General features: G+C 44.4%; 1 protein-coding gene across 1 annotated transcript in view; it reads right to left on the bottom strand.

The window, feature by feature from the left end:
• NCOA6 (nuclear receptor coactivator 6) overlaps positions 1-20,286 on the bottom strand; it is a 44,041-nt gene extending 23,755 nt beyond the window's left edge. The window contains exons 1-8 of the mRNA XM_030963061.1: positions 20,229-20,286; positions 13,533-13,635; positions 7,917-8,069; positions 7,539-7,813; positions 4,515-4,670; positions 3,828-3,950; positions 2,293-2,421; positions 671-1,486 (exon numbers count right to left, since the gene is read on the bottom strand). Of these exons, the coding sequence (XP_030818921.1) occupies positions 671-1,486; positions 2,293-2,421; positions 3,828-3,950; positions 4,515-4,670; positions 7,539-7,773 (1,459 nt within the window). The 5' untranslated portion in view covers positions 7,774-7,813; positions 7,917-8,069; positions 13,533-13,635; positions 20,229-20,286. The remainder of the gene's footprint in view (positions 1-670; positions 1,487-2,292; positions 2,422-3,827; positions 3,951-4,514; positions 4,671-7,538; positions 7,814-7,916; positions 8,070-13,532; positions 13,636-20,228) is intronic.
• Between the last annotated feature and the right edge of the window lie 917 nt (positions 20,287-21,203).

Here is a 21,203-nt window from a genome sequence, read left to right as displayed (position 1 = left end):
AAGAGCTCTAGGAGTAGTAAGGAAAAGAAGTGAGTGGATTGGTTCAAAGAGAAAACTAAAGACAACACAGCCAAATGAGAAACTAAAACATCCCTTAACGTCTTAATTCTAGGATAGGGAGTACAACAGCATGGCAACAATAGCTTTTTCCTCTTCATATAGGAAGAAACTGGTGACAAAGACAGGGTGAAGAAGAAGCATCCACAGCTTAGAAAGGAAGATGCAAAACAATGCTTCACTTCTGTAATAGAAAATGTAAATGGTGATAGAGGAAGGTGAAGAGAGAAAAAAAGTCTTTTCATTACACTCTTGCAAAAAATCCTCCCCTTTCCCCCCAAAAAAGAACAACCTCAAACCTAAACAAAATCCTCATACCATCTCTAAATACCCTAAGCTTGCTTAAAGGCAACAGCAGAGCTGTCAACAGGACAATTGGCAGTAATAAGTGCAGTGCACACAGTAACTCCTCCCTGACCCTCTGGGCATTTCTGTGACACTGCAGGACAGAGACAGAGTGATGTGGATGCTCCTTCACCAGTACACACCTCAAACTCCACCTATTTGTTGATTCTGTCTCATAAAGGATCTTTTCAGAACTAACAGCAATTTTAGTTCTAGACTTTATGTTTCTTTTCCTTTTAAAATAAATGAAGGTCTCAGTGCTTCTTACCTCCTAAACCAGGGTGTAAACCTTGTGGACCTTGGTTTTGCTGCTGCATCACCATGAAGTTGGGGGGTACATTCCCCTGCTGCACCATAGGATTACGACTGGGAGAGCTGACAGGCTGCTGGAAGCCCTGGGGAAGAGTGCTGCTCTGGGCAGGCCTTGGTCCCAGCTGCTGCTGTGTCTGGTTAACGGTGGGAGATGAGGCAGGGGAGCCCTGCTGGAAGGAGGAGGGTGAAGAAGCAGGAGACTTATTGGTCAGGTGGGGCTGTTGTAGTGGGGTAGGAACTCGTGAGGGCCCTCCCTGAAGGCTTTTCATTTGAGGAGCAGTAAACTGGCCAGGATTGCTCATCTGGGGAAAGTTTGAGTGAGCCTGAGAAGCTTGCTGGCTTCCAAAAGGATATGGAGGTGGAGGATGGGTAGGAGTTTGTACTGTTGCTAGAGATGGTCTTGCTTGAAGCTGCTGCTGCATTTGTCCAGGCAAGGGGGCCTTTTTCCAGCCCTGGTTCACTGTTAGTGTACCCAGTGCTCCCTGGCTTGGAGGAGGCTGGAGTGCTCCAGAAGGAAGCTGGTTCCAGCCAGGGGGAACTGGAACTTGTGCTGGTGAAGTGAATGAAGGTCGAATACCCTGCGGTGGCTGCTGATGTGGCTGGGGAGGCCGATTCTGCAACTGCTGCTGCTGCTGGAGCTGCTGAAAGTTGGCTGAGTTCATCTGCCTGTTTACAGGAACTGACTGCATTGAATGGAGCTGAGGAGCTAAAGATCCAGATGGATGATTTTGTTGCTGCATATTTAGCCCAGATAAGAGTGGGTCCATTGCATCTAATAAAACAGCAAAGAAAAATAATTTTTAAAAAACCCTACTGTAGACAAAACCCGTCCCAAAACAACAAAGGCTAAATTGCTGGCTTGCATTTTCTTACTCTGCGTAAAAAGTTCATATTCCAGAGAAGCCAGGTCTTATCAATTTATATCCTCTAAAATAAAGCACAACAGTCCCACAATGCTACAGACTGATGTAAGCCTTCTACACACAGAACTGCAGAATCACAGAGTATCTCAGCTGGAAGGACCATTGAGTCCAAAACCCTGCTCCTGGCAGGATCACCTAAAACTAAACCACAGGACAAAGAGCATCGTTCAGACACTCCCTGAACTCTGTCAGGCTTGGTGCCATGACTGTTCCCTGGGGATCCTATGAAGAATAACCTCCAAACATTCACACCCACCAGACCCCCAATCCTTAACTTACCAGTCTATCTACCCTTCCTGAAAAGAAGGAAAAAAAGAATTCCTGCCTCATTGAACTAATCCTTCTCTTACCTTCAAGTTAAACATAAAGATCAGTCATGACAGTTCAAGTGCAAAAATACAATTGCCATTGCTCAACATATATGAACAAAACACCAAGCAAGCTGGTGACTTATTAGGCACCCAAATTATTTGAAAAAATTTAACAGATTAAGGGGGAAGGGAGGTTTTCACAGAAAGAGTAGCTCCCAGAAAGGCGGGGAAAATGCTCCAGAACAATTCTGGAGTTCTCTCATGAGTACACACTCAAGCCTGTGTGCTGAAGAATCAAAGTTTAAGAACTTTTTCAGATCAGTATTATGACTAAATTTTACCACCTGGCTGTGAGGAAGGCCGAGGTGTTCGTGGCTGCAGCTCAGCACTAGCACCACTTGCCACCATAGAGGAGGGCACATTTCCACCCTGGGACATCATGACAGCTGCAGCATTGCTCATTCTTATTAAACCTTAAAAAATAAAAATAGAAATCATCAAGTCTTGCAGTTACATAGAGAAGAATTTTAGATTTTTTCTTTTAACAAGAAAAAAATATATTTGTCAGTAAAACAATTCTTTAGACTTCAAGAATTGTTTGTCCAAAATAACCTGAGGATACACTTCTCTGTCTGAAAGCTCAGATTCCCTGGTATCAAACAAACAAGTTTAGGTCATGCTGTAGGTCTTTAATACCAAATTTTTAAAAAGAGTACAAATGAAAACATTACTGACTCATGAATTAATGTGAGCCTGACCTGCCACTGAAAGCACCAAGTGACAAGATTGTATCAAAGCTGTACATGTAACTCAGGTTTTTGCAACATTTGAAACTAGAAAGTAACTGAGGTGTTGCAAGAGGAAAAAAAAATTTCAATGTTTCACTTCCACAGGCTGTAATTTTCTAAAATGATTGCTACTGTTGCCCTGTTGGTTCTATTGCTGTTTTGTTGTTGACCCGCAGACAGGAAATAAAGGCACTGATGCTGACAGGGGAGAGTGGAACCCTTCTTCAAAACGCTTTAGTCTTTGTTAAGGACAAACATTTCACTACTGTTCAATTAGATTTCTACAAAGCTGAAATGTTCTTTCAATTCCTTCTCCTCAACGGCCACAAATGCATCTTAGATAAACTGACCAAAAATGCTCCTGGTTTAATTGCTTTAAATTCCATTTACTAAAATATTAGTTATTTATGCTGCCTTATGATTCAGCTATTTTAATAAATTAGTTAGTAGCTTTCTTTGTAAAACCTCTTTGTCAAATTTGAGTTTTGTAGTTAAAAATTCCTTATGAGTACACAATACTGTAAAATATAGTTTAAAAACGACAATTTCCAACAAAAATCCCCTCTTTATGATCAGATCTCAAAAGTTTATCAGAAAATAAGAAGTGAGTAACAATTACAGTGGCCCGTCCTTCCCATAATTCTAATGGATTTAATCTAAGTCAGTTTATTGTACACTGAATCAAGACTTTTGCACACTTCCATAAAGAGAACCAAGCAGAACACTCTGAAAATTTGTGCATATTTCAAAGTGAATTCACTACACTAACTCATCTGCTTCAATAGACTGTATGTAAAAACCCCAAACAAACCAACTACCCAACAAAACCCCAAACCTCCACACCCTCACAGTACCTGAAAACAAACCAATGGGCCCTGCCAAAATCACCCCAGTGTTTGTGGGACACAATGCACCCAACGATTCATTTACATAACACAGGACATGGTTTGACAGCAGGGAACAAGACCAGACATTAATTTAAATGGCAATTAGAATTCTGCAAGCACGAGTTGCTGTAACCAGTGGAGTTTCACGAGCCCAGCAGTAAATCTGGAGTCTGAAGCAGCAGGAGAAGGCCTGGGGGGATTTACCTTGCCCCCCCTGCATGGGGAATCCCGTGTCCATGCGCATGGCGGTGCTCGCTCCCAGGGGCCCGTTGATCCGCACATCCTGGCTCCTGCTCTGGCCTAAAGCCAAGTTGATGGCACCTTCCCCTAAAGCAAGGCACAGGTTGGGTGAACAGAGAAACAGAAAAGCAGAACAGACTTTTGCAAAAGGACATTTAAGAGATGCCCAGGAAGGAAGCACAGGCTTCACCTCCAGGGCGTGCTTTAGAAGGACACTTACACATCACAGCACTCCTCTGGATTTCAGTTTTAAGAAGAACAAATGTCATGACAAGCATTGCCTGCCCTTGATTCCATCCTGAGGGTGCTCCTGGACAACTGTCCAGAATGGATATGGTGACTGTGAAAGCCACTGAAAACTTGTCTTAAAGAAAGCCTCATATGAAACAACAGAGAAAGAGTATCAGCCAACCCTTTCCCAGTCAACACACAGACAACATTTTTCAGGAGGGTTCCTGGTGCCCAGAGCATTTCCAGCTTTCATTTTTATTATTAGTAAATATTATTATTGAAAGAATAAAAATCCTGAGCTATCTTTTTCACTAAAGCCAAAGTAGTAATTGCAAGTTTTGCAGCGCTAACCAAATACACAAAACTGCTTTTTGAGTCTAGTTAAATCTGAGCTTTGGAAGCAGATTAGGTGTGAAATACCTTCAATCTGAACGGAGAGAATGCCCAGGTCTCGGAGCTGCTGGTTGTTGTTCTGAGCCAGGATCCGCAGCCGCTCGGCAGCTTCCCGGGGGATGTTGAAGGTGACACGGACGCTGTTCCAAGGCTCTATCTTCTGCACTTTTAACTTGTTGGATTCTTAGAAGAAAAACAATCAAAGTCAGTGCAAAGGCAGTTTATAAGCACATCTGATGAAACAACTTGGTTATAAGGTTGAAAAAAGTGAAACCCTATTTGGCTTTGAAAATTGCCAGTGCTCAGTCTCAGGTACAGGAGATTTTTCCCCACGCAGGTATACAGCAACCAATGCTACCAACCCCAAAATCAGGGATTTTCCAAAAAATTAGCAGTAAAAAAACTACTCAAATGATAACCAATGCAATAGACAACAGAATCACTTGATAGTATTACTTAAAAACTGAAATATTCTGTCGATAAACTACTTTGGAAAGATAAAATATCTAATAAAACAGATTTCATACAATTATAGGTATTAGGTTTTGGTTGGAAGGGACCTTAAAGCCCATCTCATCCCACCCCCTGCTATGGGCAGGGGCACCTTCCACTATCCCAGAGTGCTCCAAGCCCCACCCAGCCTGGCCTTGGATGCTGCCAGGGATGGGACAGCCACAGCTGGGCAGCCCCTACCAGGGCCTCCCCACCCTCACAGGGAACAATTTCCTCCTAATATCCCATCTAAAATCTAGACTCCTTCATCTTAAAGCCATTCCCCTTTGTCCTGGCACTCCACCCTTCGTGTACCAAGTCCCTCCCCAGCTCCCCTGGAGCCCCTTTAGGCTCCCTTTTCTCCAGGTGAGCATCCCCAGCTTTCCCAGCCTGTCCCAGAGCAGAGAAACTCCAGCCCTGTGTTACAGTACAGTGAACTGGTACAGGTCTGCTTTGTGAATCAGATGAATGTGAGAAAAAACTGACTACAGGAATGAACTGCTTGAAATATTTGCTCTACAAGTGCTTGTGAAACCATCTTCTTTTTTTTTTTTTCTTTTTTTACAAGACCAGTGCCAACAGACTCCTAGCAATATTTCATTGATTTCTACCTTATTATTTAGTTTTCCGGGTAAACATTTCAAATCCACTGCCAAAAAGCATCTCAAAGTCATGCAAGATATTCACTTGCAAGTTTTCTGAACACCTGTTCTACAAATGAGCATTTCTACATAGATCACTCGTTTTCACAGTAACTGCAGAAAGGTTAGGCAGTTATCTTGGATACATTATCCAAAGTGATGCCTACCTAAATGATTGCTACAAAATGCACTTAAGGATTATTTTAAAAATACTCCCAATATAGCTTTGTAAGTTTCCAGTTTCTATCTTTCTGTGAAGAAAGTTCCTCTCAAAACAGAAAGCACTGACCCAAATTTTCACCAGCCAGCTCCTCCACTGTAACCTCAGATTTACTAAACATTTGCTAACTTTTGAGGTCTGAAATACATGTTAGTTAAGATTGTCAACACTCACTCCTATTTAGGAAGCTCTTGTTCACCACTAATTCACCAAGCCCCTTTTGCTGCTACAGTAATGGAATTATTAAATTCATCCTCATTCCACCTATAAACCTAGTTTTGGCTGGAAACATGGCAGGAGGAGTTTTAAAATCCCCTTTTGTGGAGGTTTGAACAATCTCATATTTTCTGCTATTAATGTTCCGGTTTTTTACATAGAAAAATTCTATCATCAGTTTCAGTATTTCTATTTATTTGTACCCAAGTTTCTCATTTTTCAAGCACTGCATCTGCCAAGATAACCCCATGTTATTTGCTAACTCTGCATTCAGGATATCCTATTTTGCTCTGAATCAGTTTAAGTAACTTCACACATGGATAATTTTCAAATTAACTGGACATTGATTTTAAAAATTTGCTTTCTCAGCTGAGGTCTGAATCATGTTTATTAATCCTGGCATTAATATTTATGACAGACTCAGCATGCAGATGCCTCTATATAACAAAGATGACTATAGCAGTCATAGACTGAATTTATTTTATATCAAAAACTACACAATTGATCTGTGATATTACAAACATCACTTCACACCAGTAATGGTCTGTTAGTTTACATCTCCTTCCAACTGTTTGTAAGACACAGCTCAAAACTGGTATTTCTTTACAGTATTTTTGTCTTATCCCAGCTTTTTTATCTCTCTGAGCAACAGCAAGAACCCAACAAACTGATGCCAGCTGACTAGATGGACAAAATTGAAAGAAAGGAATAAAGTGATAAAAAAATTCAGTTTGGTTATTGAGAAGTAATGTGTTATTTTCCTGAAAAGGTGTTTGACACTGATGAAGAAAACAATCAAGGCTGCCTAACTGAGCAGCCATCAGTAATCAGCACAGGACCTTTTGCAACATGCTCAGACAGGGGACAAGTGTCTTGTTCCAGATCTAAACATGCTGGTTTAGATGTCCCCAAAATCCTGTTATCACTGACTTGCCATGGAGCTGTTCCCAGAGCTGGATGAGCATTCAGGGGTATGTGAGGGCACTACCCATTCCCCAACACAAATCAATCAATCAATCAATCAATCAATCAATCAATCAGGTAAGGCAGGTCAGAAAAGGGCAGTAATGTTATAGGTACTGGAAAGTGAACCCATTCTCAGATGAACTGTAATTGTTTAAATTGGACAGTTTGGGCAGTAAAACATCTCCTGTGTGAACAAGCCTGGTTTCACTTTTTTATAACACAGCCATGTGTAATAGAGGGACATGAAAGAGAATAAAACCAGGTGAAATGCGGAAACAGAAGAAAAATTAATGAACTTGCCAAATAAATCAGTTTTAAACAACAAAACAACTGCAGACGCTTGTAGTCTGCCTTTCTGAGAAGAACAGCTTGCAAATTCACTAAGAATAAGCCCAACAAATTATCATTACAAACGAAGTTGCTCAAACCCAATATAATCTATTTTTTGTGCAAGTACCCTGACAACCTAAATAAGCATTTTAAGGATAGCTGGAAAGTGACAAGAAGGCACATTACCCATGTGTAAAAGACCAGGCACATTCTCCAGTATGGTATCCAGCTTCTGCTCAAAGTCTCTGTCACTTATATTTCCTTTAAAAGCCACAAAGATTGTGGAATCCCCAGGAGCAGCCTCCTGTTTCAGTTCATCTTCCTCCAGTCCTGAATCAAAATCCACCTCTAAGTCTTCCATAGCTGAGGAGTACAAGGAGGCATATGTATCTTTCAAGTGAGGCAGATCATCCAAAACCATTGTTTCCAACAATGGGAGCCTGTCAGACGTCAAGGTGATGCTTGGAAGGGAAAAAGAGAATTATAATACATATAATAATCATTGGGTAAGGACATTAACAGCTGCTTTCAATGGCACATTTGGTCATTGACAGAAAATCCTACCTGGTGACCCAGTATTGGGCTCTGTGAGTCCAACTGTGTGAGGCTGAAAATGGTGGCCATGGCAGTGGCCAAGCTGTTCCTCCACCAGGACAAACAGAAGGGGGTTCCTGGCAGAATTGTGCTGCACGTGACTTGAGAAGTATTCCAGTTGATCTAAAAGACAGACAGGTAGAAAGGAAGGTAGAGGATAAAAAAAATCAGAGGAAAAAGGAATTTTATTCATTTCTGTATCACAGAGGGAATGAGCAAGCACCTGGTACCAATGCTGCAGTGCCTGCTGCCAGGAGACTAAAACTCACAGCAACAGCTGAATTACAGAATGATAGGAAGAGCCACCAAATTTAATTTTAGAGACTGCAGATGCAATAGGTCCAAAGCAGTAGGAAAGCCACAGCATATTTTTACCAGGGAAATGTAGCATTTGAAAAATATTTTACTTACACCCAGCTAAATCTCAGGCATACTGTGCCTACTTTCCTAAAGTTTGTAAAGATTTAGGTGTTTTCAGCTTCTCATGCACATAACAACCTGAAATCCGCTCCCCCTGTCACAGCCCACAACTCCCACCATGCCCCCAGATCACACTCGGATAAGAATGAATTCGGGAAGTCAAGTGCCACACCTGATGGATCTTGCTTAATGAAATATCTAAACTTTGCAATAAACTTTGACATTATGACATTAATTTAAGCTGCTACAGAAGTACAATCTGTGATAAAAGTATCCCTCAGCTTTCAGTGAACACCACCTATGTTAGGATACACATTTTCCCACATCCACTCCCACAGGGCAATGGCACTGCCCTTTCCAGGTGACACATCTGCTCTAACATTCAGCACTTTGCAAATACTGCTAGAAGACTCAAACCACCTGTAGAAACAACCAAAAAAGGGACCTGTTCCTGACCACCACAGTCAAAATCAAATCCATTCACCAGCCAGTACAGCCAAGATCTCATAACTGCAACGCGGTGGGTATTTGGCACAACCCACCCAGAAGGTTTAGCTCAGGACAACATAGCCTTGAACAGGACACAGATTGGGGTTTTGGCAGAGGTTCAAGTTCCCAACACAAAACCACAACTTTGAGATGAAACGTGAGCTGCAGATACTGGCCAGAAAACAGCCTTTTCTAATCAAAAAATCTAGCACTGTTAGAAAAGCCCAGATTCAGCTCTGCACTGTTTGCACACTCACACAAGGCTGCTGAAGGGACAATATTCCAAAGGAAAAATCAGGGGCTTGAAGTCACAAATTCCCATTGCTTTTGGTCAGATCTCTACACATACATTCACTACATTTACAAAATACCATGGGTTTTTTCTCCCTTGCAACTCTACCCCACAGCAGGCAATCCAACAGCACTAAGGAAAAATCCCCTATTTTACATGGAGTTTCTCTCTCATCCTGCAGCACCAGCCTTCATCCTCAAATTTCAGATTAAAAACCAAACAAATTTTGTCTCACAAGCTCTTCTGCAGTCCTGCATCAGAAAATAAGTTCAATGTTTCACAGGTACCGATCTATTTCCATAGTGCTTTCATATACTTATTATTGCCATAGAAACTTTAAAGATGGGCAATAGAGAAATAAATTTTAAAAATCCATTACCAGGTGAACACAGAGAAAATTAAATCTTTTTTCTTTCCCCTGTTACTTGGCTTTGTGTCTAAATTACAGCTCTGAGTGTTGGCACCTCCATTAAGGCAAACTCCTCAGTTGCATGTCAGGTACCTGGATAATGAGAATCACAAGTAATAGGAGTCTGAGAAAAAATGTTTGAACTGATTTTCACACAATTTCTTGGACAGGTAACTTCCTTACCCAAGCTGGCTTTACATTAACCAGGAGAACAGTCCTTCTCCTTCTGCATCCTACATCTTTTATTCCACATCCACTGACTCCAGGGAGAGAGGAGCTGAGGGATCCTACACAAATGGCCTTTTTAATGGCCAAACACAGCCATTCTGTGCAAGGAATAAGGCAAGCATCCTGTGAAATATAAGCACTATATTTTGAGGAAAATTACATAGAATGTTATTTGTCGGAAAATCATGAGTAAATTTCAGCTCAAAATACAGGCTCCTACATGTTGAAAAGGTACAACTGTTTGGAGGTGATGGGGTGTTGCACCTGCAGTGAGAAACATGAGTATGCCTGACAATCCCCAACACCAGAAAAATAAGAATTTATCTATAAGAACACAAACACTTCAGATCTTTTTTAACAGAGGTGTCTGAAGCCTCCATCTTCCCTGTGAAAGAGCAGAAGATCCCCAGATTGCTTAAATCTGGTTTTTAAACAATTCATAAAAATGCTGCAACTTAGACCAAATTTCATCAGCCTCATCTGAATATGCTAAAATCTGACAGGATTTGTTGAAATTATTACCCTTTGTAAACACTATAATAATTCTTCCTCTGAGGAGCCTCTTTTGCACATGTTAGTGGTCAGTTGGTTTTATCCATAAGCTGAGTGTGCCTGGGAGCTCCTGGCTCCAGCAGCCCGGGCTGTGCCCTGCATGCACCCTTTGCACACTCTGCTCTTCGTGGGCCGAGCTCTTCTGTCCCCATACAACCATGCAGGTGCATTTTGACCATTTATCTGTTATTTGGCTGTTAGTCCCCACCTCTCTTACTTCAGTTAGATATTTTTAATAATTAGACTGTACTGAATAAGTACAGTCTAATTAGAGTTTTCTAAATCCCAAAGGACCACAGGCCTTGTTTCACCTGACTCAGAGAACCACAGGACCACAGGGATATTGTGAGGGAAGGAAACAAACCAAGACCAAGGTTTAAATTTTACCTCCCAGATGAGTACATATAGATAGCTACAGCTCCCTTTGCATTTTTTCTTCACATTATGCTCCTCAAGGATCTCTGCTATATTCATCTGCACCTTTTCCCTCCAAAACACATGAACTTTTGTCTGTTCCTATACTCAGGCATCTTTTATCTCATGCATTACATGAGAAAGTGATGATTTGCAAAATTTTCATTTTCAGGCAGTGCACAGCACACCATTCATATCAGAGCAAATGAATCCCAGCTGCACAGCATCCTAACAACTTCTGTAATCTTATGGTTATAGGGTTGGCTTCCATAAATCCTGAGCAAGCACTTGACCATAATTAGCAGGTACCTTCCCTCAATACTCTTCCACACAAACACAAAAAGGCTTCAGCACAAGCACACACAGGTAAAACATTGCTCATTCAACAATCCCTTAAACCAGAACCCCCAGCAGAGTATGGAGGGTCTCTGATAAGTAAGAACCACCCCTGAACTGATCTGCACAACCACAGCACACCTCAGAAACTCAAGCACTCATGCTCACTTGGCAGCATAAGAAGGTCTCTGACCATCATCCCTCCTTCAAAAAGCACACATGACCTCCTTCCTGCCCCTGCTCCTTTAGAGTTTCCAAATTAGTATTTCCCATTATACAATTGTTTCTGGAAAGCCAGAGCAAATCCAATGCTACCACATGGCGACCATTTACCCTCAAACCTGGCCTGGAACTGGCTACAGCAACAAAACCATTGCTATGCCTCTTTATTATAAAGTTGGTCTTATTCAGTGTAATTATTAAAAATATCTAACTGAAGTAAGAGAGGTGGGGATAAACAGCCAAATAACGGATAAAGGGTCAACATGCACCTGCACTGTTGTTTGGGGACAGGGGGTAGAAGAGCCCACGAAGAGCAGAGTGTGCAAAGGGTGCATGCAGGGCACAGCCTGGGCTGCTGGAGCCAGGAGCTCCCAGGCACGCTCAGCTTATGGATAAAACAACTGACCCACTAACATGTGCAAAAGAGGCTCCTCAGAGGAAGAATTCCCACAGGATAGAGGATGCTGCAGTTGAGACCTGGGCTGCTGGACAGCTGGGTCACACACACACTTGGGCAGCCCCAAGGCATTTTATTGTGCCCTGGCTGTCCCCAGCAGCCTGACAGGCAGCCTGCACAACAAACCCAGCACCACATGGCTGGGCAAGGCTTGGAAAATCCCATCCAGAGCCCAGGACAGATGGGATTACAGCAAAATCTGAAACAGCCAGTTGTCACTAACTGGGGAGCAGCTGAACATGGGAAAGCTGGCAGGCTCTGGAGTACCTGGAAGTGCTGGTCTCTGGAGAGGAAAAAACAACACAAAGGAAAAAAACCCAAATGGTACCTTGGTGGTTTTGCCCCAAGGTTCACTCAGCTGATCCAAACTTATGTCAATTAGTCTCTTAAACAAAACTGGAAATCTCTTGTCCTGCTTTCCCTTATCTATTGCACTGCACAGAGCACACTGTCAAACCAAGGCTTTGTCTGGCCACCTGTTACAGGTTTTCTGTCCCAGTCTATTGATTGCCAAGCTTTTTAATGCATTCAAAATAAATGCTTTCACAACTGATGTCACATCAGAACCTGCACTCTTGCAAAACAAATAAAAAGTACTAAAACCATGCTCTATATCTCAACAAGTACTCTTCCAAATTACACAAAAGACTGGGAAGGATGGGAGCAGAAGGAGGGATGGATTGATGCCCTTCACTAGCAGATGGCACAAGCTGGCACTAAGAAGGGTCCTCATCTTCACAGTGACCACTATTTAAAGCTGCAACATGGAAGGGAAAGACATGATGTTACAGCCAAACCCCTTGGAGAAACCAGAATTGAGAGCGAGGAGGAAAAGTCTGGGATAGCAGTAGCAATGTAATTTCTAAAGGATTCATGTTGCATTTGCTGTCACTGAAAAATGGTTTTCAAGAGACTTAATAGAAAAAAATATCAAGAACAAAGGATGTCTTGGAAAATACACTTTAATGTTTTCTGATTCCTTTGTTTTAGGTGTCAGTGAGAAAAACATGTAGAGATTTTCATGACAGGACAGAAGAGGTTCAGCATTGCCAGAACAGTCCTGAGAGGATGATTTTCATTAAACCTGTAACGTGCACTGGCACACAGTCACAGAGGCTGTGTTTAAAGTATAACACCCATAAACCCCTGGAACACTGACCACAGCACCGTCTCTCCTGGAGATTTGGTAACAGTGTATTGTCCTCCTACAACTGTTTCCTTTATTGCCCAGCATAGCACCTGCCCATCTTAGAGCTTGTTAAACCTGAACAATGAATAAAGCTAGACACCCATAACCATTCTATGATACAAAGATTAAAAAAATATGGCTTTGGGGAAAAAAAAAAACCAAACAAAAACCCACAAAACAAAAAACCCAACAAAACTTTTAAAAAATTCTAGGCAATTGTATATAACAATATAACACAAGGAGAATAAGTAAGGCTAAGAATCATGGTTATAATATGAAAGAATACCTAAAAATAAACATGCACGAAAATTCCCTCTAAAACAACTTAGCCCAGGTTCCAGTAACTTTGAACTTCAAACATTGGTGTTAGATGAATGACACAACTAAAGCATCTCAACTGTTCTCCTTGGGAGGAGCAGCCCCAAACCTGGTGGCAAATACCCCTAACCCTGTATGGCCGAGTGGGAAGTCAGCTCTGGAGCCAGCCCAGCTCTGCAAACACAGCAGTGAGGAGAGGCAGGGGGAGAATTTATAAAAACAACAGATATTCAGATGCATCATATGTTTATTTTACCTACCAAAACAAATTTCACAACTTCAGTATTGTGGGGTGTGCAACAGGACTTCAGGTGATTCCAGACTGGCAAACATGGTTAAACAGAAAGTCCCAAATACGGAATCCTGAAAGAAAACCATCACATTTCATCAGACAGTGATGTGAAATAACAGAAATACTGAACACACTGGTGAATAGCTCCATTTTTAATATGCAGTTTTGCACCAAGTTAAACGCTCACCTCAGCAATGTAAAAAGCACATATTACTATATTCAGATTTGAACAGCAAAGCCTCAGGAGCTTGAAAAATCAACCTTTCATTACAGGCAGAAAATGGAATACTTCCTTTAGCTGGAAATGACATTCTATTCTTCTAAACAGGGCAAGTTTAATCTAGAATAATGTATTTATTTAAGTCTTAGGACAAGCTCATCTTGATTAAACTGATCTCCAGAACAGAGACACCAGCACAGCCAGGGTGTCCCTCCGCTCATCCTGAGCAGGCGCCTAAACCAGCTCAGGTTCAGCTCATTCCAGAAGCTCGTTCCAAGCCCACAGGACCACCTCAGACAGACACTGCTGCTGCAGGAGGCCAGCATGGAGAGGTGAATCCATTCCTAGGCCCTGCTCCTGGGCTCACCAAGCTGCACTCCAGCTCCTGGGATCATAAAAACACAGCAGTAAAGCTAAATGGCTTTGGGACAACAAAACACCGCCCCTCGAATCAACGGCATTTAGAGGCACAGCCCAGGGGTGCTTCTCAAGGAGATTTTCTGCTTATGTGCTTGCCTGCTCATCACTGGGGAAGGGGACTGCCCAAAAACAAACAGGGGAAGCAGAAAATGGAAAAACACTCAGAAAGAAAAAGCAGAGATTTGTTGTCTTCTATCTAGACAACAAAGCAAAATTGCTTTAAAAGCCTTATTGTGCTGTAGCCTGTGCACTTTGCACCAACCCAGCACCTCAGAGAGAAGGAAAGAGGTTTTACATTAAATCACATCATAAAGGCTTTGCAGCACTTTTAATGGTCATCTAACACTTTTCAACCACTTGCATCTTCTTGTGTTTCCAAGTAATCGTAACTCAAGAAGTGTAGCACCAAGTCAAATGCCTGATGGATAAATCACAAGCAGTAACCTGTTTCCAGCCACATGCACCTGCCTAAATACCACGACCAGACACCAAGCTAAGGAGCAAAATCAAAACTTGAAATAGGAAATTTTAGTATTGTTGTATAAGCCAAAACTAAAAGAGGTTTTCACATTCTACAGGAGATACTGCATTAGTTCTACTTTTTTACCCTTTTCATAAAAGGATGTTCCACAGCCTCAACAAACTGGTTGGTTACCTCCAGAGCCAGGCCAAGACTTCACAGGAAAGGCTGGGCCATGGAAAAGCTGTTTTTAAGGAAGTCTCCAAGGTGCAGCAGCCAGTCCCCATGCTGAAGGCCTGTGCCTTAGCCCAGCAGGGTGAGGGTGATTTTGGCTAAAGCATGGGGAAGTGGAGGGAAGATAAAAACCTTCTGAACTCCTTGGTGCAAGGAACCAAAGGGGTTTTGTTCCTTCAGTTCTCCCTTCTGAGTGTCCCTCACCACGACATCCAACTGCTCAAAAGGACTGGGAAAGACAGGCTGCCCTAGCAAGATCCAGTGAGAAACTGAGGATGGTCAGCATGGGCTATGGGAAGAAGAAGAAAAAAATAACTGCTGCGGTCTCCATTCCCATTGTGCACATGGGATTAAATTTGGTTAAGGAAAATAAGTAATCAGCATTGGTTCATTAACTCCAACTTTCACTACAGTAAGTTATCTGACAGACCTGGACACTGAGCACACATCTTAGCAGACCCCAAGGAATCACAGAAAGAGCCTTGTGAAGTGTTCCAGCTACAGAAGAGTTTTGTTTAGAGTTTATGCTTTCCCAAACACGAAGAAAACAAACCAAGCACACCTCCAGCAAGGCAGGCTTCGTTCACTCACACTGCCACAGAACTGGCCACTGCTCCTCACACTGGTCTGCTGCACTCCCACAGCCCTCAAACTAAAACACTGAAACCCAAATGTTTCTGACAAAGAGAAAATTACAGCTTGTTATAACACACATAACTCTTTGCAGTGCTATCCTGATGTAGTCTGACAGCGGGTTTAATGAAACATCAGTTTGTTAAAGGTTCAAGAAGTTTGCAGAAAGCCCACAACTCATGTCAAGCTGCAAACGCCTCAGCTGAGCCATTCGGTTTTATTCCAACAGAATTTGACTGCTGAGGTGCTTAGAACTGCTCTAAAAAGCAGAATGATAACTTTAGAATCAGCAGCTAAGTTAGCCATGTAGAAATTACCCCTTTCAGCAGCTGAGATACAAACCAAGGCAGCTGCCAGGCACAAGGGAAATGGGAATCAGCAATTTTCTTGGGAGCTGCAGTCCATCCAGCACAATATTTGGTCAATCAATTCCCATTAGCTGAGTTACTAATTTCCCATGGTAAAGATATTTTCATTTGGAAGAAGCATGCTGTGAATACTGACAGAGCTTTGCAGTACATAAGTTTCCACAAGAATCCACCAACGCAATCAGCAAACAAAATGGGATGCTATTTAAAATCAGGAGCATCTTGACTGTATTTGATCTTGCCTTCAAAAGTTATGAAAAATGCCTTTTTAAGTAGCAATCTGTGCTCTGTGTTACAACAAGCTTTTTATTTAAACCAGAATTTAACCACTACCAGACCTTTCTGGGCTGACACACCCCACAGGTGCTCCTTTATCACCAAATTCTCACAGGGCTTCCTAAACACCAATATAACCAGCCCAGAAATCCATGTGATCATCAGCACTGAAATAAGGTTTGACTGAAAACTGCACCTTCTGCAATATTACTCCTTCTTACATCTAACAAACATCCAGGAAATCTCAGGGAAGCTTTTAAAATTCTGATATTATGTAAAGGATGAAAAAAGAATTGAAGCTAAAAGAAACAGCTTAAAAGTAATTATTTTATAGGAGACACTCAATATCAAGGAGACTCTTTTCCCTGACCAAAAACCTAATCTTCATATAACAGAAGTAGGTACACCTTTGATTAAAATCAAGATTATTCTGAGAGTTTCCTGACTGTATAAAAACTTGCAGCTTATTTTGCGCTGCTCTGGGCTTTTAGAAAAATAGAATTTCAAGTGTTATTTATTGTCACTACTGCCATTAAGAACCACGCAAACAGCTTAGGACCTTCTAGTAAAATGTGGATGCAACAGAATTGGAGAGCAATGCATTCTTGTAGAGATGAGAAGGGCACTCCCAAAAAACCCTTCAAAGAAACATTTTGCCATGCATGCCAAGGGGTAGGAACAAGGCAGTCTTTAAGGAGTCCCCCAACCCAAACCATTCTGGGATCCTGTAAATGCAGACCAGAGGCTTAACTCAGTCTCTGTGAGCACCACACAGAAACCACAATGAAAAACACAATCTTACACCAGCTGTGTGGTCCTGGCAGGTTTAATTTTCAAAACAATAAAATTATAAAATTCAAATTATTTGCACAGACTTGGAGAATTCAATAGCATGCGTCTTTTGGTGGAATAACTAGATCCCTTTCATCCAGACCTAAAGCTTCAGGTCCCATATATGCAACAGAGCATAAGCAACTTCCTGTCCCAAACTATTGGTTTACATTAGTTAATTTAGACAAGGTACCATTCATCTCCTGTAATTTTCTATTTTTCATACCAATCAAATCCAAAGCCCTGTGTAGGGCTATGCTTCAGGGCACTCATGCCAGCTGGAGAAGCAGGCAACTGGTCTCGAGTCTGAGAAGATGATGGCCCTCATGAGCTGTGGAGTGCCACATGTGTCTCCATCCCTCACCCCAGCTCCCAAACCAACAGCACTGTCACACGCTGGTTGCCTTTGTTTTTCCCCAAATGCATAAAGAAGAGTTATTTACTGAGTTACGGCCTCAGGGCTCTCACATATACATGACCAATCCAGTACTTATTCCTATTTTTGATTACTACAGCAGCAATTTTTGATGTGCCATCAGCAGGTGGGATGCTGTTCCACTGGATGGAAAATGATTTCTCAATTGGCTGAGAAAAGCCCCCAGCTCCTGGACCTGTGGAAAACTTCCACTACCAGCCTGCATAATCCAAACCTTAGATTATCTTTAAACTCTAGCAGCATCACTCTAATTAGCCAGGGCACAAGACAATCTAAGTTAACTTCATCTTCTTGAGCTAAACCTCCAGCTCTCCATGCAGGAACATGCTGACTCCGTGGCTGAAACATTCAGTTATCTGCAATTAATGGGTGGCTCCTGCTGAAGAACATCAGTGACCTGCTCTGGAGGGGACAGCAGAGTCTGCAACAGTGACAAGACAAAACACAAAATATCCATGGCTCCAGTAAAGCAAAGGTGACTTGCTTGTCTGGCTGGTGGAAATGGAGAGACTCGCCTGGAGATGGAAAACACCTCACCTGATGAAGCATCTTCCCTTCTGCCTCAACTTGTTATCATCTGGGGTTATTTCTCCTTCCACTGCTGGCCCTCACCTGTTCCCAGCCCTACACTTTTTCTCATTCCTTCTGCTCCAGCTGTGCATTAAGGAAAAAGCTTATGCTTGAAGGCAGTTTTTGCAGCACCGAGGGTCCAGTCCTGGCGCTCAGTGCCCTACACACCAGCAGGCCTCCTCACACCATCCCTGCACCACAGCTTTGCATTTCTCAACAGAGACCACAGGATTTTGAAAGACACCCTCATGATGCCTTCTGCCCTTCAGAGGTTCTCCAGCGACCTATAAACTTTCACCATTCTCAATGCAAACTGTTACAGCCACATTAACTCTTCAATCCCTTCAGCAGCAAAGCCTTTGCCACTGCAAATCTATTAAATTTAGTGAGTCTGTGTAATTGGGTTGTAACCTCAGCTTCCATCCAAAAGCAATTGCTGTTGTACTAAAAAATCAAAATATACTGCCAATTTAAGGTTTCGTTGTCATGTTGAAACATTCAACATCTCCCACCAAGGCAGGAACCTTTGTTATGCTCAGGCAGCACAAAGAATGGCATTACAGCTCTTCAGCAGAATTTACCTCCACAACCTGTATTTTCAAATATTTAAGCCACTGAAAAATGGAAACACCAACACTTCCAGATGCACAAGGACCTGGAATTCTTTGGCTTCTCTACTCACAGTAGTTTCTTATGTTAGAGAAGCATCTACGTTTTTACTAGAAAGATGTAAAATTACTCCATCACCTGGAAGCCTGTTGTAAACAACCCCTCCAAGTCCTACAAAAGGACAGGCCTTCCAGAGAGAGTGGTTGGAGAGCGCTGCTGGGAGATTTCCAGCCCAAATCCAATGCCTAACAGAAGACCCTTCCTTGGGCTCAAAATACTAAGAAATGTAATTTCTCAACTGAAGGTCAGACATGTGTGCAGCCCCCCATGTTCTGATCCTTCCTCTCCTAGGAGAGCCCGGACACAGTGTTACTGCAGAACATTTCCTCCTGGAGCCGGGGAAGTTTCCGAGGAAGGCACACGGCTCAGTGGATACTTAGAATCCCTGGCAAACACCTCGGAGCTGTGCTGTGGGCACTGCGGCAGCCCCCAGGCTGCAGCCCCGGCCTGTTTGAACACACCCCTGAAACCTTTGTTTCTCACTCCACAAGAAATGTAGGCAAGCTGGGACCATTTGCTATAACTTGAGAAGAGCCACCAAATCCAAATGCTGTGGTCATTACACTTGGTAACCTTTATGGAAAATGTCAGATTTGTTCTTTGTGGTTGTTTTCACATATAGGAAATACTGAGAGGTGCCTTAGCTAAAGATCCAGCCAGAACAACACACAATAATTGCAAAACCAACAAGAGGCACTGTCTTTCTTCTATGAGAAGTTTTACGACAATAAAACCTCTGAGAAAGGTTTCCCTACAGCTCGCGGCGAGTGGAATGAGCAAAAATGTGTCTACGAGGAGGCTGAAGGGTTACGGAGAGACAAAGCTCATGAAGCTCCAACCTGCTGCCAGGATGCAGAGCCACAGAAGAGATCTGTCCTTCCATTCCCCAAAGCAGAGGGAAGGAATTAGACCCCTGAGCTTGCTCAGATGGTTTTAAAGTAGCTGAAATTTAGAAAAACGCAGCAATCACACGGAGGAAACGAGGGAAGAGCCTTTTTCCGACTGGTTTAAGAGCCACCGAGGACTCGAACAAAAGCGAAACGTCAACGCGCCCCGGCTGACACGGCACAAAGCCGTCACCGCCCGCATGAGGTCAGGGCTGAGGGACCGGCTCACACAGCGGCCGGACCGCGGGCAGCTCCCGCGGCTGACAGCGCTGCCGGCCCGGCCGCGCTCCCTCCCGGGCCGGCCCGAGCCGCGGCCTGGAAGCACGGCCGAGGCGGCTGCGGGCCGGGCAGGGTCGGCTCCGCGCCGGGCGCTGCGGGGCCGCAGGCCGCGGGCGGGCGCAGCCGCCGCACGCTGACAGGCTCCTGCCGGGCGCCCCGGCACCGCCGGCGCCGCCGAAACGCCCCCGGCCCGGCCGCTCCGCCGCCGGCGGCGCGGGCCCGGCACCGCTCCGCGCCCCGCCAGGCCCCGCCGCCCCTTCCCCCGCGCCGCGGGCTCGGCCTGCGCCCCGCCCGGGCCGGCCCCGGCCCCGGCCCCGGCCCCGCTCGCTCTGCTGCCGCCGCCGCCGCCGCGTCCCGACCCCCGCCCCGCCCTCCCCTCACCTGGACCCGCCGCCGCCGCCGGGGGCGCGCGCGGGCCGCGGGGGCGCGCGGGGCGGGGGTGCGCGCGGCCCGGGACTCCAGCGCCGCTCCGCCGCCTGCGCCGCGCACGTGACCCGCGCGCGCCTGCGCCCGAGCGCGCGGGGGCGGGGGGGCACCGCGACCCCCAGGCGGGCCCCGGGGACAGCGAGGGGACAGCGCCGGGACACAGCGGGGACACAGCGGGGACAGCGCCGGGACACAGCTGGGACACAGCGGGGACACAGCGGGGACACAGCGGGGACACAGCGGGGACAGCGGCGACCGGCACCGGGGCAGCAGGGACACAGCGGCACCCTCCCCGCGCGCGCCGCACGGCGGCCCCGCCGCAGGGACCCCGCTGGGCTCCCCGGCACGGCAGAGCTGAGGGGACCCGCGGTGGCGGCTGCTTCTGGGAGCGCGGACAAACTGTCCGCCGGGTGAAGCTGCAGAAAAAATAATAACTGGGGCCTTTATAGGAAATTGCCAGGAAATTAGGTTTTTAATTCTGATGAATTTTAGTTCAGAATTTTTCATCCAAAGGTCGCCGACTCTTTGAACATCACTGAATTATACTTCATTTTACCAGTGGGGAGATGGGGAAGAAGCCAGGGAGAGACTGGTAGAGACTCAGCAAAGGCCACAATGTGGAATTTTAATAAAAAGTCCATTAATGTGATTAACGAACAGGCCCATGGGCCCAAAATTCCCAGGGGGCAATGCTAGATCCCTAAAATCCCTAAATCCCCTCAGCACAGAGGGGTTCCACAGCTGAAGGGACCCTCACAGGGCGCACAGCCCTTTGGCTTGTCTTCTTACATCCTTTATGAATATGACAAATGATCAGCACAACACTTCTGCAATGTCTGGTTTCCTGCCCGTCGTGTCTGTGGCAGAAAGCTCTTGCCTGGCACTGGGGAAGAAATGACACACGTGACATTTCCTATTTCAGGATGGGAA

Source organism: Camarhynchus parvulus, chromosome 20, assembly GCF_901933205.1.
Source record: "Camarhynchus parvulus chromosome 20, STF_HiC, whole genome shotgun sequence".
NCBI classification, from domain to species: domain Eukaryota; kingdom Metazoa; phylum Chordata; class Aves; order Passeriformes; family Thraupidae; genus Camarhynchus; species Camarhynchus parvulus.
The sequence above is the reverse complement of the archived record's forward strand: the minus strand, read 5'-3'. Positions and strand labels throughout refer to the sequence as shown.